This window comes from Zea mays, chromosome 6 (assembly GCF_902167145.1).
Source record: "Zea mays cultivar B73 chromosome 6, Zm-B73-REFERENCE-NAM-5.0, whole genome shotgun sequence".
Classification (NCBI taxonomy): domain Eukaryota; kingdom Viridiplantae; phylum Streptophyta; class Magnoliopsida; order Poales; family Poaceae; genus Zea; species Zea mays.
The window spans coordinates 158,430,513-158,445,122 of NC_050101.1; the positions used below are offsets into that span (position 1 = coordinate 158,430,513).

A 14,610-nucleotide genomic window follows, 5' to 3' on the forward strand; every position below is an offset into this window, starting at 1 on the left:
GCCAAAACATGTGTGCTCTACGAGACTACGACCAGCGCGTTGGGCTTGCTGCATGGTGCACTGTTGCCGCTGGGCTTCACTGTATTGATACGCAACTGCAGCTCTCATCAACAAGACGACACTTTGATTGCGATGACACTGACACCACCAGCACCACCAACACCAGAATTTTGTCTCGGCTAAATTGGTGTAAACTAGAAATGAAATTCAACAATACCCAAACCTGACAGCCCCATATCACGTGCCACAAAATTTAGTTGCCAGACTCCATCTGCCAAAAATAATCGCATAATTTGGCAAACAATACGTCCATCACAAGAGCCGGTCTGACACATCAGACCAAAAAGATCTTTGGTAAAAATCTTTGAAGAACATGATGGGTGACAGACTTGGTTCATTCACAGTGGAACAAGCACCTAGGGCGCCGTCAATAGCATCGAGCAGAACTCAGGCAGAGCACAAATTTACTGAACAGTTATTATGATACATCACACAGCCATGATGGTCACTGTTTAATGTTGTGCACCATTCGACTAACTAGTAAATAACAGAACCACCACCATCCATCAACTTGAATCAACATTGTGCATAGTTCTGCCAGCCCAGTAGACATTACGCAGAACAGTACATGTGGCATGATATAATCTGGAACCGAATAAACGCATTCCAGCCATTCATTAATGTGGGTCATGTGCTGTCGCCAACGATGTGATCTTTGATAAACATGACACTATGACTGAAATCAGTATTCTTCGGCAGCACTAGCAGCACTCAAATCCACACTAAGGTCTACAGTCTGCAATGGGATCAAAGTTAGGATGGACAGGTTTGATCGATATTTGCAACATCAAGTAGTAGATCAAGGAACTAGATTCATTGAATCTTGAAATTATGGCATAGGAGACTTTTTTGTTAGCAAGTACTAGCAATGCACGGAGATGCAAGGCAGGTTGTCTGCAAACCTGCAAATAGGCTAAATTTCTGCGGGTAACCCTCTTACATCCCTAGTTGCAGCGGAACCATATTGGAGTGGTACTCTATCATCGCTAAACCATAGACGCGAGATGTAAATTGTATAAGCACGGCTCATGAGTCTGGATTATATATGATATGGGATGCGGAAGGCGTGACCGAATACGTCTTAGAATCGGACCATGTATAGCTTATCGCTAGACACGAGGGTCATATAGAAGACACAAAGGGTGTAAGTATAGTTTGAGAAGTAAAAAATGCGGAATGGAAGAAACTCTCCATTGTTTGGGTAGTTAGGGAGAGGTGGATTAAAAAAAGAAATGAAATTTTGGCTTTTTAAATAGGTATAGATAAACAGTGCTCAGTTAGTTATCTAGATCCGCTCAAATAAGGTGTGTTTCAAGTCATGATTAAACAATGCTCAGTTAGTTGTAACTACTCGATAAAAAAATCACAGATTCACAGGTCTTCTTTTAATTGGACTTAAGTTTGACCAACATTTTAGTACAAAAACTACTGCAGGCTACATCACTCCAATAAATAAAAAGATGAAGTCCATGTTACCTTTCCGGTGATCATTGTATACATGTTCAGAACATCTGTTACAGTTGTCTCAAAATGTGTGGTGGCATCATAGCTCTGCACGGTGAAACAGCCAGAAAAATTTAGTAGAATGTTTAAACAGTGAAGTTAAATGTTCATTCTGCTAACATAAACTGCAAATCTTACTGTCGAGACAAAGCAATTATCAAGAGATGGTTCATTCACTGGTTCATATCTGTCATAGATATCATAGAAAATCTCATCTACAGAACCAAGTAGATCAATTCCAGGCTTTAGCTCAGACTGGGGATTATCAGTCTCTGCTTCTGCAGACACAAATGCAATGAACTTCCCTCTTGGTGCAACATTGTGCGTGTATGAGCAACAGAAAACATACCTAGAAAGAGAATACCGATAGAAATATCATAACTGTGTCAAGCATAGTGATCTGTTTGATAAAACTGTTTAAGTAAATCTAGTCATTAATGAAATGAAAACTATTTCAGCATGAGAAGGCCTCACATGTCTGATCTGCGTCCAAGTTGCTTCTGAGGCAAAATAATTTGAACCGAGTGTGACTCGTTTGTATTAGGGATTGGGTGGCTCATGATAGCAATTGCACGAACAACTCTACCAATCTTCCTGACCTGTCGAGAAACATTAGGGTGGCAAAAAAATGAGAAAAAAAAGTTTACCAAAAACACCAGAAGGTCATATAATAACAAATACTTTTTCAAGATGGAAAAATCAGTAAATTAGCTTGTCATCAAGCAAAATATAAGTATTTGGCACCGAAATAACCAAGCCCTCTAAAATCTGGATATAGAGAGTATTCACCTTGTTTTGTAAATACGAAGGATCACACACCACCTTCTTGCACTTTGCAGTTTCACCTTCAGATGTGACACCACACACTTTCCCCTCCATATCGAATTCAACCTATAAAATGAGGCAACATAGGAAAAAAAATGAGAGCATTTTCTTGTTATTCAAATTATGTGAAGCGAGGTGAAAAAGAAGACCTTGCAATCTGGCTTGTTTAACATGTAAGTACCACCATAAACAGCACTCAGTCGTGCAAAACCCTGTAGCCCAAAACAAGCACTGATCATCAACAAGGAACATGTGCCTACTCGAGAAGTATTACATTAACAAATTCGATTTTGACAGACCTGTGGTAGCTCACCCAACCCATATAGTGGATAGATATAAGGTGAGCCTCCTTGAAAGCGTGCAAGAGAGTCTGCATATAGCTAAAGGCACACAATAGGTAAATATAACTGCACTATATAAAGGAAATATATTCCAAGCATTAGGAACCACACGACACAAGTGTATCCATAGCAACAGCTAGGGAGCAGCTTTGGCCAAGACTTACTTTCATCCTTTTCACTGTATCAAGTGCCGGTTCATCGAGATAACGATCATCTCTATGAAGAGCAAGTGCATGTCCAACGAAATCCACTGTATCATCACTTAAACCATATTTTCTGAAATACACATGGAACATGGAGTTACCTTTGTGCAGAAAGAGGTTAGTTATTTGCCATTGCAAAATTTGCAATCCCAAATGTGTCACTGACATGTTGATCATGGACCCACATGTCATGAACACATTAAGGGGATTGGAACATGCATATGTTGAATTTTACACAAGAACGTAGCAGCAACATGCAAAAGAAATATCTTCGCACCGCATATGGAATAAAATGCTATTCATGTATAATCTGCGAGGCAGCAATGTTCACAATGGATCCTGTAGGAGCACAACCCTGAATATAGCAAAAGTTCCACTGAGAAAAATCAAGATGCTAACTACAACGAATTTAATTCATAGGTAAGGTGCAAGGCCTGTTGGAAATATTCCTGTCCTAGGTGCATGCTAGTGTCTAGGTTCATAGCATTTACTTTAGCTAAATTTCAGCATGCAGTAATAGGAAGTATGTTGGGCGGAGGCCAAACATGAGCTCGATCATAGAGCAAAGGTTCTACCTTTCGTCTTCCACTAACCAGTACAGGACCGCAAGCGAAGGGACTTCGACTTTGCAACTGACGATTGACCATGACGAGGGCACACATTGAGCGAAGACCCTAGCACGATCGGCGCAGTCGAGGGACTTCGCTACGGTACGACTGAAGAGCCCTCGGCGTCAACCATCTATCCGAGGAGAGCAGAGGGCTCCAAGGCGCGAAGGCTCCGGAGGTGGCGGCGAAGGCTACGCGGCGTGACCCATGTTGAAGTGTATAAGTGGATTGACTACCTTCTCTCATCAGCTTAACCTTTTGGGTTGAACTGGTTAGTACGTCCAATGTAACATGGTATCATAGCCATAGTTTTTTTTCTCGAAAGCGCAGGGGAACTGCGCCTTTAATTATATTAAGAAGAGGAAAACATAATACAAAAAAACGCTCCTTACGGAGGCCAGAAACAAGCATAAAGAAACAAATCCATGAGGAATTCAAGCTACCGACAATGGAGCAGCCAAATAGGAGAGACCCTTGGCTCCTGCTAGCTCCCAAAGGCTTCTCTCCTCATCAGCCTGCTTCAGGATTCGAGAAAGGCTGGGGGTCTCTCCATCAAACACACATCTATTGCGGAGGTTCCATATCTTCCAGGCTCCCAAAATGATGAGAGAATCCAGCCCTTTCTTGACCATTCCCTGCACTGCCTCTGCAGCCCCCTTCCACCACTCCAAGAAGGATGTGAGGCCAGGCTGTGGGGCCAGGGCATGTAACCCAAATTTCCTTAAGAGCGTATACCAGAAAATTCTTCTGAAGACGCAGGAAATAAGGAGGTGGTTCATGGTTTCATCTTCTTGGTCACAAAGAGGACACCTGTGTGGGTGATTCAGGCCCTTTTTGGCCAGACAATCAGCAGTCCAGCACCTGCTGTGTGCCACCAACCAAATGAAAAAACGGCACTTTGAGGGGGCCCAAGATCTCCAGATTCTTTTGTAGTGATCAAAGGTAGCAGATCCTAAGAACAGGCCTTTATATGCTGCTTTTGCTGTGTATTTACCATCTGAAGCAAGGCTGAAAACATGTCTATCCCTTATGTTTGGCTGTAACTCAATTTCTGAGAGGGATTCCCAAAGTTTTAGATATTCTACCAAGACTCTTACTGTAAGAGCCCCCCTAATATCTGAAATCCATCTCCTGTTTAGAAGTGCTTCTTTCACCGTCCTTCTGTTAGCAATTCTTCTTGGAATTGACTTGTATAGACTGGGGGCAATATCAGAGATTCGAGTGCCATGCAGCCATCTATCATTCCAGAACAAGGTGTTTGAACCATCCCCAACCTTAGAAATAAGGGCCATAGAGAAAAAAGCCCTAGCTTTGTTTGGGACATGTATGGGAAGGCTTGCCCAAGGCCGCCCCAAATCTGTTTTCTGCAGCCACAACCATCTCATGCGGAGAGCCCAACAAAGCTCTGGGAGACTAGAGATTCCCAAGCCTCCCAGTTGAAGGGGTCGACACAATAGTCTCGAGTTCGAAACCTGGCAGAGGCTTTATTTGTGTCTCCACCCATTTATTTCCATGTTTGTGTCTTTCTCTCTGTCTATGTTTGCGTCTTTCTCTCTGGCTGCACGTGAGTGGGAGTGTTGAAGTGTATAAGTAGATTGACTACCTTCTCTCATCAGCTTAAGCTTATGGGTTGAACTGGTTAGTACGTCCACTCTAACAACCCACTCGTCACCGGTCCACCGAGAGACTCGTCCGGAGGCCCACCCATCAGTGTAATTTGAGGGTGTATTAATTGGTGCACACCGCCAGATGAGGGCGCGATACTGTAATTACCCCGTTATACGAAATATTCCGTGGATGTAGTTGGCGGCCAGGGGTAGGACCATACTTTGGGTCACCTACCGCCAGACGACCCTATAAATACCCCTGTCCTGTAGCGGGACAGGACACACATAACTAGACGCTACAGTTTCCACCTAACGTCTTGTCGTGCTCGTGTTCTCTCTCTGAGTGCTTGGGCCCACCTGACCACGCGTCGACAGACCCAACAAAATAATAGACCGATTAGTTGGGTAATATTCTGCATTTATTAAGGCCTATCACAGCCTGATTTGTAGCTCGCATTGGCTATATAGAAGAGAAAATAAAAAAACCATCTCAGCCACCAAAACACTAGTGCTCGTGTGTGTTATTGTTTAGCACTGTGTTCCAGTGGTCTGATGGAGGCTTTAGGGTGTTTTTGATTGAGATGTGGCTTTTGAAAAAACAGCTATGAGCAGTGTGTTGTAGAAAAGTTGGTGTGGGGTGTGTGTTGTGAGAAAGCTGAAAGCCGTTTGGTTGAATAATTGTGTCTTTCGAAAAAACTATGCTCATTCTAACTTGTGAATGGACACCATATGCCATCCACTTAAATTCCTCTCTCACTTACAAGCGGACCCTGCTTGTCACTCACATCTTCATCTTCTTCCTCTCACTAAAGTTGCTCGCCGTAGCGGGCGCACAACACCACAGCCAGGCAAGGGCCACATGCCGAGGATATGAAAAACATGGCATCACTCTGTGCCAAGCTCACTATGCCAAGCGCATCCTGGAGATGGCAGGGATGTAGGACTGCAATCCTGTGCACACACCCATGAAGGAGCGGCTCAAGATGAGCTGTGATAGCACAGCAGCGATGGTAGATGTCACTCTGTACCAGCCTTCGCTACTACGTCCACAAGTGACCGGACCTCGCATTCACCATGGGGTATGTGAGTTGCTTCATGGAGCGGCCTACGAAGGAACACATGGCAGCAGTAGTGAAGCAAATCCTGAGCTAGATGCCTGGGACAAGTCTCAGTTGCCACTATGGGAGGACAAGTGAGGCGCGGGTCCTCGGGTACAGCAATAACAACCTTGTTGGTGATATTGATGACAGGAAGAGTACATCCGGCGGATTATTCTTCTACGGCAATAGCTTGGTAAGTTGGCATGCGCTCAAGCAGAAGGTTGTGGCCCTCCTGTCCTGTGAGGCAGAGTATGTCGCTGCCACAACAACATCCACAAAGGCGGTGTGGTTGCCTCAGCTGCTTGGCGACTTCTAAGGGACACTAGCACTGTTGACTCAAGATTGACAAGTCAGCCTTAGCACTGATGAAGAATCCCGTCTTCCATGAGTGTAGCAAACACATCGATGCGTGCTACCACTTCATCAAAGAGTGCTTGGATGATGGGAGGATTAGTGCTGATTTTGTTGGCACTAACGACCAGCTCGCTGGCATTCAACGAATCGATGTGTTTGGATGATGGGTTAATAGCACTTCATCAAAGAGTGCTTGGATGATGGGTAATAGCTCGAAGGCAGTCGGGCCAGTCACATTCCTTGAGCTTCGTGCTAGGATTGGAATGGTCCGTATCAACTCCAAGTCAACACACAGGAATTAGGGGAAGATTGTTGGACATAACCGTGTGTCTAGGTTAATAGCAATTACTTTAGCTAAATTTCAGCATGGAGTAATAGGAAGTAATAGGTTGATTAGTTGGGTAATATTCTGCAATTATTAGGGGCTATCGCAGCCTGATTTGTAGCTCACATTGACTATGTTAGTAGAAGAGAAAACCAAAAAAGTCATCCTAGACACCAAAACACTTGTTCTTGTGTGATATTGTGTTTCTGTGACCTGTTGTAGGCTTTAGGCCTGTCAAGTCCAAGCAATGTCTACAATGGATATGAAAATTCATAGTAAGAATCATATTGGTGCGACACCCTAATACTATAGGTAAGTCATAACTCATACCTTCATTAGACTAAAAGGCTTATCCAGGTTTACAAGTATATTGTTCTTTTTTTTTGTATATGCCAGGGGCGTGGTGGACAAAACTAGCAATGGAATGAGTATAATGCAACAAGCTGAGAGGTACTAACGCTATAAGTTCTCTAGTTGTCACCCTAGTAAGGTCCAATCCTTGATGTGTCCTTGGATCAGCTTCATTGTAATCTTGGACATAAATGAAGAAGTTCCTTGCTCTGCGCTTCTCGAATAGGCCCATCAAAGGGGACTTCAGAGCCTCCATATCAGTGGCAGGGACCTTGTAAATCTGATTGAACATAATAACAGAGAAAAGATATGTAATCTAATAGATCTAAGAAAATTTAGGAAATGTAATGTTGATGAAAAATAGGACGAGAACATGGACTGATGACTACCTTCCCTTTGCTGAAAACATAGCTCCCATCAACAGCTTTGAATGACAAGTACTTTGTCACGTCGGTGTGAATGAGGGTTCGAACCAATGTCCCATTTGCCATCATAAACTGATAATAGAAAGTCCTTTTAACAATAAATTAACAAAAACACAATTATGGTACACTGTAGTATAAATAGTAAAAAAGGCAAACTAATAACAAATAAGTCATAAATCTAGCAGGAGTACTTCGCAGACTTCCTTTTACAAACAGTTCTGCAAGGGATTTTCATAACTTTCTGAAGCAAAGATCAACGCATAAATCACATTAAAAGTCTACATATGTTTTCTGCCAACTCTACAAATGTTATAGCTATCATCTCGCAGGTATTTCCGCAAATATTATCTGTGCTGAACTGCTGACAAAGGTGCTAGAAAAACATGTTTGCATATGATAAAGGCCGTTGGTGTTGCACCTTTGGCACCATGTCCACATTGTAGTCTCTGCTTGCACCTAGATGTGCTGGGGGCTTGTCTTCCCCTCTAAACCTCTTCCAGAGCTATTCCAAAAGGTAGATTGGAAAGCATGTCAGTCTAAAAGTTCCAGAAATATGAATTGAAAGCTTTGTTATGACAAGAAAATCGATGCACAAATCTAGAACCCTCTGTCTTAAACATAAGTTGTAGGAGTTGCTTACCTGATTAAGGTTGAGTGAGGTGGAATCTCCTCCATAGTAGTCATTTCTGTCCATATGCAAAACCTATAATATCATCGAAACCACATCGTCAGAAGTGAATTCCTACACTTACATGTAGACTTCAAATACCACAACCTTAAGGAAGGTTCTAAAATGGCATAAGGATCAAAAGCAATTACAGGCCAGGTGGCACAGAATAATTCAACTCATGCATACATGCATAATGCACTGAGAAAAGAAGGGTGTTTGCAAGGGGTTGTGGCAACTTCTGGATACCATATATACTCTTAAATTGACTCCCCATACAGCATTCTCATTATACATCCACTTAAAAGCTCTAATACAAGGCCCCATTGCATGTTTGCACAACTTTAGCTCCAAGATTCACCTCAGATCTGGAGATTGAATACTAAAATCAAGAACCTCGAGACTATAATTTGTCTAGAACTGAAAGAAACAATCCATTCAAACAACTTAAATGTACCCACAGCTCCAGATTCACAGATTTATGGAGCTAGGAATACCTAGCTCCAGAAGTTCACAGATTAATTGGAGCTGGAGCCCTGCTAAAAAGAGCCAAAGCATCTCTATGGCATAAAGTTCACTGTTTCATGAAAGGGACTTTTTAATTCCATCCTTCTTAGTTTGGACTTTTGGCAGCACACTTAAGCGGAGAATATGCATATTTGCATGGTGTCCGAAGGTTGCCATGCTGCAAGATCAGCATGACATCACTCAATTTGGCTGTTACTTGTTTCATGACCGAACATTTGGCTGCTGCATCTTGATTGGCTCTTTTTTAGTGCATTTGGCTGAAAAGGCTCGCCAAGAATGGCGGACATTTTATCCGCCAAACTTCTTCCATGGCCACACTTGTGGCTTGGTGTTGTTGGGAAGCAAAACAAAACACCCCTAATCTCCAGTGTTCCATTGCCAGACCCATGTTCTAGATGACCTCCCCCCACAACCCATCTCCATGCCCCTAGCTGGTACAAGCTGCAGGTGGCTACTGTAACCAGCTCAACTGCTACCGACAGCAGTTGAAGGCAACCTGGCATGCTCTACAACTCTGCTATGTTACCATCGACGCCCCTTCTTCACTTTACCCCTTAACAGCCAGGCTGCTACCAGGAAGCACCCAGTCTACCATCTGCCCGGCAGTTGCTCAGCACCAAACCTATGGTTATCAAGACCCTTGCTGCCTCTGCCACAGCAACGCCAATAACAACCACAGTCCATCCTCCTCCTTGAAGCTGAGGCCAAAAGGCAGGGTGGCTTGGGAAACCCAGAAATACTAACCCTAACTTTTCTATCATCACCGCCGTTTTGCAAGCTACATGCTGCCACCTGTGTATGTGCAACAAATAGGGAAACCCAATTATTAGGCTAATATGGAAATTGAAAAACAATTGTTTATGAAAAGCAACAGGTGTTGGCAAGCAACACAACAAAGTACAATTAGTTTGGGGGGAAATGGACACCTTTCTCCCTCTCCTTAGTCCTCGATTTAATTCGTATTGCATGTTCTTCCACCGAATTGCTGGTAAACAGTACGATTAAGTGCCACTTCCCGATTAAGCACGGCTGCTCGCAATCCTGATCTAGAGAACCACTCCTTGCTAAGCTCAGACTATACTCAATTGCATCAATGGCTGGTCCGCCCCTATGGATCCAGCAAGGGCTTAAGAAACTGGGCGCCTCGTAGGTAGACGAACACTATAGATCAGCATACGACAACAAAGCGAAGCATGCATCTAATCGCAGCGCGCAACGTCCAGATCAAAGGGGCTGGGGCACCCGATCTAGGAGCTCGTGTGTTCCAGCGACCCAGTCCACTCCAAGTGATGCAAAAGAGACCTTGAAGCACCGGACTTATACGCGGACCCAAATTCCGAGCACGGCAGCTATGGATCGTACTAGCTGCGGCTGTAGGGGAAGCGAGCGGGCGGGCTTACCTTGAGGCCGTCTACAGAGAGGAGACCGCTGAGGATGCACTCCTTGAGCCCCGTGCCTAGTACGATCACGTCGTACTCCTCATCCATGGCTGGCTGCCGGGTGAAGCGTCGGCGGCGGCGAAGAGGAGGTGACGCGGAGAAGAGAAGTGGAGTTGACGAAAGGAAGCGAACGATGCGGTGCGTGGGCGTGACAACGAGATTTTGGCGTTTGGGAATCCGAGAGGGAGGAGCCGGATGCCGGATGCCGAAAATTTTGCTATTTTAGCCTTTTTAACGTGGGCTAAATGTTATTATGTGACCCTCTGTCTATGACTTGTGGGACCATCTGTGTCTATGATTTGTGGGCCTGAGTCTAAAATAGAGAAGTTCACAACTGAGAGTGACAAAATAGCAAATTTCCCGCCGGATGCCCCTGATCGCTTAGACTATCTTCAGTGGTTCACCCTAAATTTCTCCCTCTATATCCCACTCACGTGCCACGTCAGCGTTCTCTTTCCCCCTATATCTCCACGCTCTACAGCGGTTCCCCTATATCAAACCTCTATACCCCACCACACCAATATTTTATACTTTCATCACCAACTAACTCAACTACCATCTAATATTTGTTTTATTTTTATTTGGTCTATGAACAGTGTGCGGCCGTAACTTAGTACACAATTAATTAGCAAACTTCGTAAGCCTTACCAAGCCAAAATCAGAAATCTTAGACTCATAGTCATCATCAAGCAATATGCACTTGGAACTAATGTATTGTTAATGAATGTCCATTCTAACTTATTGTCGGGATCAACTGATGCCTTCAGCTTCTTCAGACATTGGATATCAGTTACTGTGCCATAGCAAAGCTGACAGATCATAAAACAGAAGAGTAGAGGGAAAAGAGCAGTAAAGGAGCATCTAACAGCAATCGCGGTGTTCTGCATTTTCTTAATTCTTTCACCACTCAGAGTTAGTCATAAATCATAATGATTGTTCAGTGCTCTGAGGGAAGAGAGTTATCTTGACGAGAATACAAGATAACCTGCAAATGCCCAAGAACAAATCAGGTTTAACATTGAATTTACGAATCACAAGATCACCAATTATTCCAAAAATTACCGTCCTTAAGCTGCATTAGCTAGGAGACTCAATATCTGAATGCATTAGAATTGTCAAGCATAAATCCTTGAACCAAATATATCAATTCAGCTACAAGACTAAGTTTTTCAATAAGAACAGCTACAGAGGCTAAACAAACAAGCAACCTAGGCGCTTAATATGGTCAACAAGCAGTAGAACACACAAGCATCCGAACAGAGCTATCGAACACAATCAGACTATGCTAAAGATGGACACAGCAGTACCCAACACCAACATTTCGATGCGATTGCTCGCAGGGCGCAGAACAGAACAGATCAGTCGTGGATCCCTATCGCTCGAGGCCGGCGGCGGCTCCGGCGACGAGAGGTCCCCGAGGAGCGGGGTTGGGCGGCACCGGCAGCAGGGGGCGGGCGTCTGCGCGACCTGCCTGTGGGAGCGCCTGTCCCAACTGTCCGTCTCGGCGCCAGTGCCCCCCGTCGTCGTGCGCGACTGCGGCGAGGATGTGGAGGGCGAATGCTGCGAGGATGCGGAGGGACACGGCGGCCGCCGGCACCAAGAGGCGGCGTTGTCCTCCTGCTCGGAGTCGGAGGCCTCCATGGCCTACTCCTCGGAGGGCTCCAGCGTGGCGGCGTTCCTGCTAGCGAGGCGGGAGCAGAGGAGGGCGACGGCGGAGGCGGCCACGAGCTTCTGGGCCAAGCTGCTGCGCGCGACGCGGGGAGGCGGGAAGAAGGACGACCGAGGGTGCTCGCTGGCCACGCACGGCAACACGAGGGCAGGGCGTCACTCCATATCCAGGGGAGAGAGAGAGTTACCGCAGGATATAGGGGGATAGAGGATGGGGAAGAGGTCACCGTTGAAGCTTTTAGCGTGTTCCTGTAGCCGCTACCGTAGGGGAGGGGGACCTCCAGCGGGAAGCGGTGAAGACAGTCTTAGGGCAGCAGAGACACCGAAACAGTTCTTCAAACAAAAGGGGTAACTAATTATGTGTTTAGTTGGATGTATAAAGAGTGATGAAAGAGAGCGGACACAGATTTTATAGTGTTTCGATAAGAATCACATAGAAGCGATGTAAACACCGGAGTAATTTTTTGTGGTAACGTGATCCTAATAAATTGAGGGAACGACGTCGTCTCCGGCTCATCCTACTTTGACCTCAAACCAAACAAAAAATATATATAAATATAGTATATTAATAAATACAGAAGTAAATGCGCTTATATAGCATCAGTTACTGCTTGTATTACGAGCCAGAGAAGTAAATACGAATTTGTACCGTGAGAGGTGACGCGTCTGTTACTGCTTGTATTACGAGCCAAAGACGTTTCTTCATGAAGAGGCGGTTCCATGATTTTTTTACAAATAGCACCTTTAAACACATCAAGAGTCTCTACATTAACCACCAATGTACATGACCTTAGACCCACTTTAGAGCTTTGTACAGTGATGTTTAACTTAGAGTCTCTTGAGATGTTTAAAAGGGGTATCTATAAAAAAACGTGGAACCGCCAATTCATAACCCAAGTAACAAGTAACCTAAGTAGCAACAGACACATCACTTCACATTGTACGAATTTATCGTATGTTCTATCGATTCGATGTTGTACAACCATTTACTTATGTATTTATTAATAAACTATAATTATAAACACTCTATTGTATAATAGTCTCTTAGTTATCTGTTGTGTTTGAAGAATCGTTTTAGTGTGTCTGGTTATACATGTCCTTAGCATTCCCAACGGATCCTAAAAAATCTTAATCCTAACCCTTAATTTAGGAGAAAATAAAAAATATTAATCCAACATATCCCTATTAAAGCCCCCCTTTTCTTCGGCACTCAAAGAATGACTCTTCCCCTGCGTAGATATCCGAACGCGAAGAACGGCGAAGTGCCTGTTGGCTATGGCTTTAGGACGAGTTTGTAGAAGGCAGCGGTACTAGGATGTCAATGGTTATATATCCGTCGGTATCATTTCATACTCGTACTTATCAAAATAAATTTTATCTGTCAGATTATCCGTATATGCTCGCGGGTATAAAATCTTATCCATACCCTTACCCGCACGAGTATTTTTACCGATCGGGTAACCCGTACCCGTTAGGAAAGTTTTAAATTCTAATATATCAATCACTCAAAATATTAAATAAACATAAAAAATCAATTTCACATATAACAAATCATATGATTACATAACTTGGTATCTAGACAAATGATAGCTAGAGAAGAGTTTTATTTTAGTTAAGATGTGCCCTATTAGATGATTATAGTGGTATTAATGCGGGTACATTTTAGTTATGAGTAGTACTAACCAGTACCCGTACCCGTCTACCCAACGGGTAGAGGTTTTTACCATTAACATACCCCGCGGGTAGAGAAATCATCTCGTACCCGTCTTCATATCGAGTAAAACCCGTGGGATATTCAGATTTCGGGTACCCATTGTCATTTCTAAGCAATCTCGTCCGTCACGAAGCCATGTCTCATTTCTCCATGAGCAAAAAATTACTACTAGTATTTTTAAATGGCCAATTTGGTCGATGGGTCTAAACCGTACAAAGTGTTCAACATAGTAGGATACACATGAACTTATAGTATTAAAATTTGGGTCGAGGAGGACACCGTGAAGAAGAAATCCTCCCCGTGGCAGGATCGACAAAGTGATGGTGACGCATTGAAGATCCGACGACACATGGATATGAGCGCGGGCATATTTTAGTGGGGACTTATCTTGCAGTTACATGAGGGGGGAGATAGCCTTAGATGTCCAGCGCTTACTTGTCCATATCCTTTAACAACGTGTGACCTGTAAAAGAAGATATAAGACAATCTCCAACCGTCTTTTTATCTCACTCTTATCTCACTCACTATTTCAAATTTCACTATATAAACAGTGCAGTATACAGTGCAAAACACACGCGTGGAAATGGCCTAACCAAATACAAAGCAGTCGGACCAGTTTGCGCCGTGAACCTGTTACAGGTCAAAAAGCCCCAACGAAACGACTTTCCAAGGGCAACGCTCACCCGTCACTGTGCCAGGCGTGTGTCCAAGGTAGAGGAGACGATCGAGAGAGGTTGTTGGGGGCCTTCGGCTTCCGAAGGTCCTCAAAAACAGGATTTAACAGTATTTCTGGAGTATAATGTGTGAGCAGGTACCTTCGGACTCAAGTCGGCATCACAGCAGACCAGAATAATACGAAGGTTGATACATCGCCGAAGGTGTGAGCATGAAA

At 44.0% G+C, this 14,610-nt stretch overlaps 1 protein-coding gene across 1 annotated transcript; it reads right to left on the reverse strand.

The window, feature by feature from the left end:
• Nucleotides 1-317: 317 nt before the first annotated feature.
• LOC103630368 (guanosine nucleotide diphosphate dissociation inhibitor 2) lies at nt 318-10,730 on the reverse strand. The gene is made up of 13 exons (XM_008651428.3): nt 10,298-10,730; nt 8,343-8,405; nt 8,121-8,204; nt 7,667-7,774; nt 7,385-7,557; nt 2,894-3,005; nt 2,688-2,768; nt 2,538-2,600; nt 2,353-2,454; nt 2,038-2,162; nt 1,702-1,912; nt 1,537-1,611; nt 318-796 (listed from the first exon to the last, which is right to left on the reverse strand). The coding sequence occupies exons 1-13, from the start codon at nt 10,382-10,384 to the stop codon at nt 743-745; spliced, it is 1,338 nt and encodes a 445-aa protein (XP_008649650.1). The 5' UTR covers nt 10,385-10,730; the 3' UTR covers nt 318-742.
• Nucleotides 10,731-14,610: the final 3,880 nt, after the last annotated feature.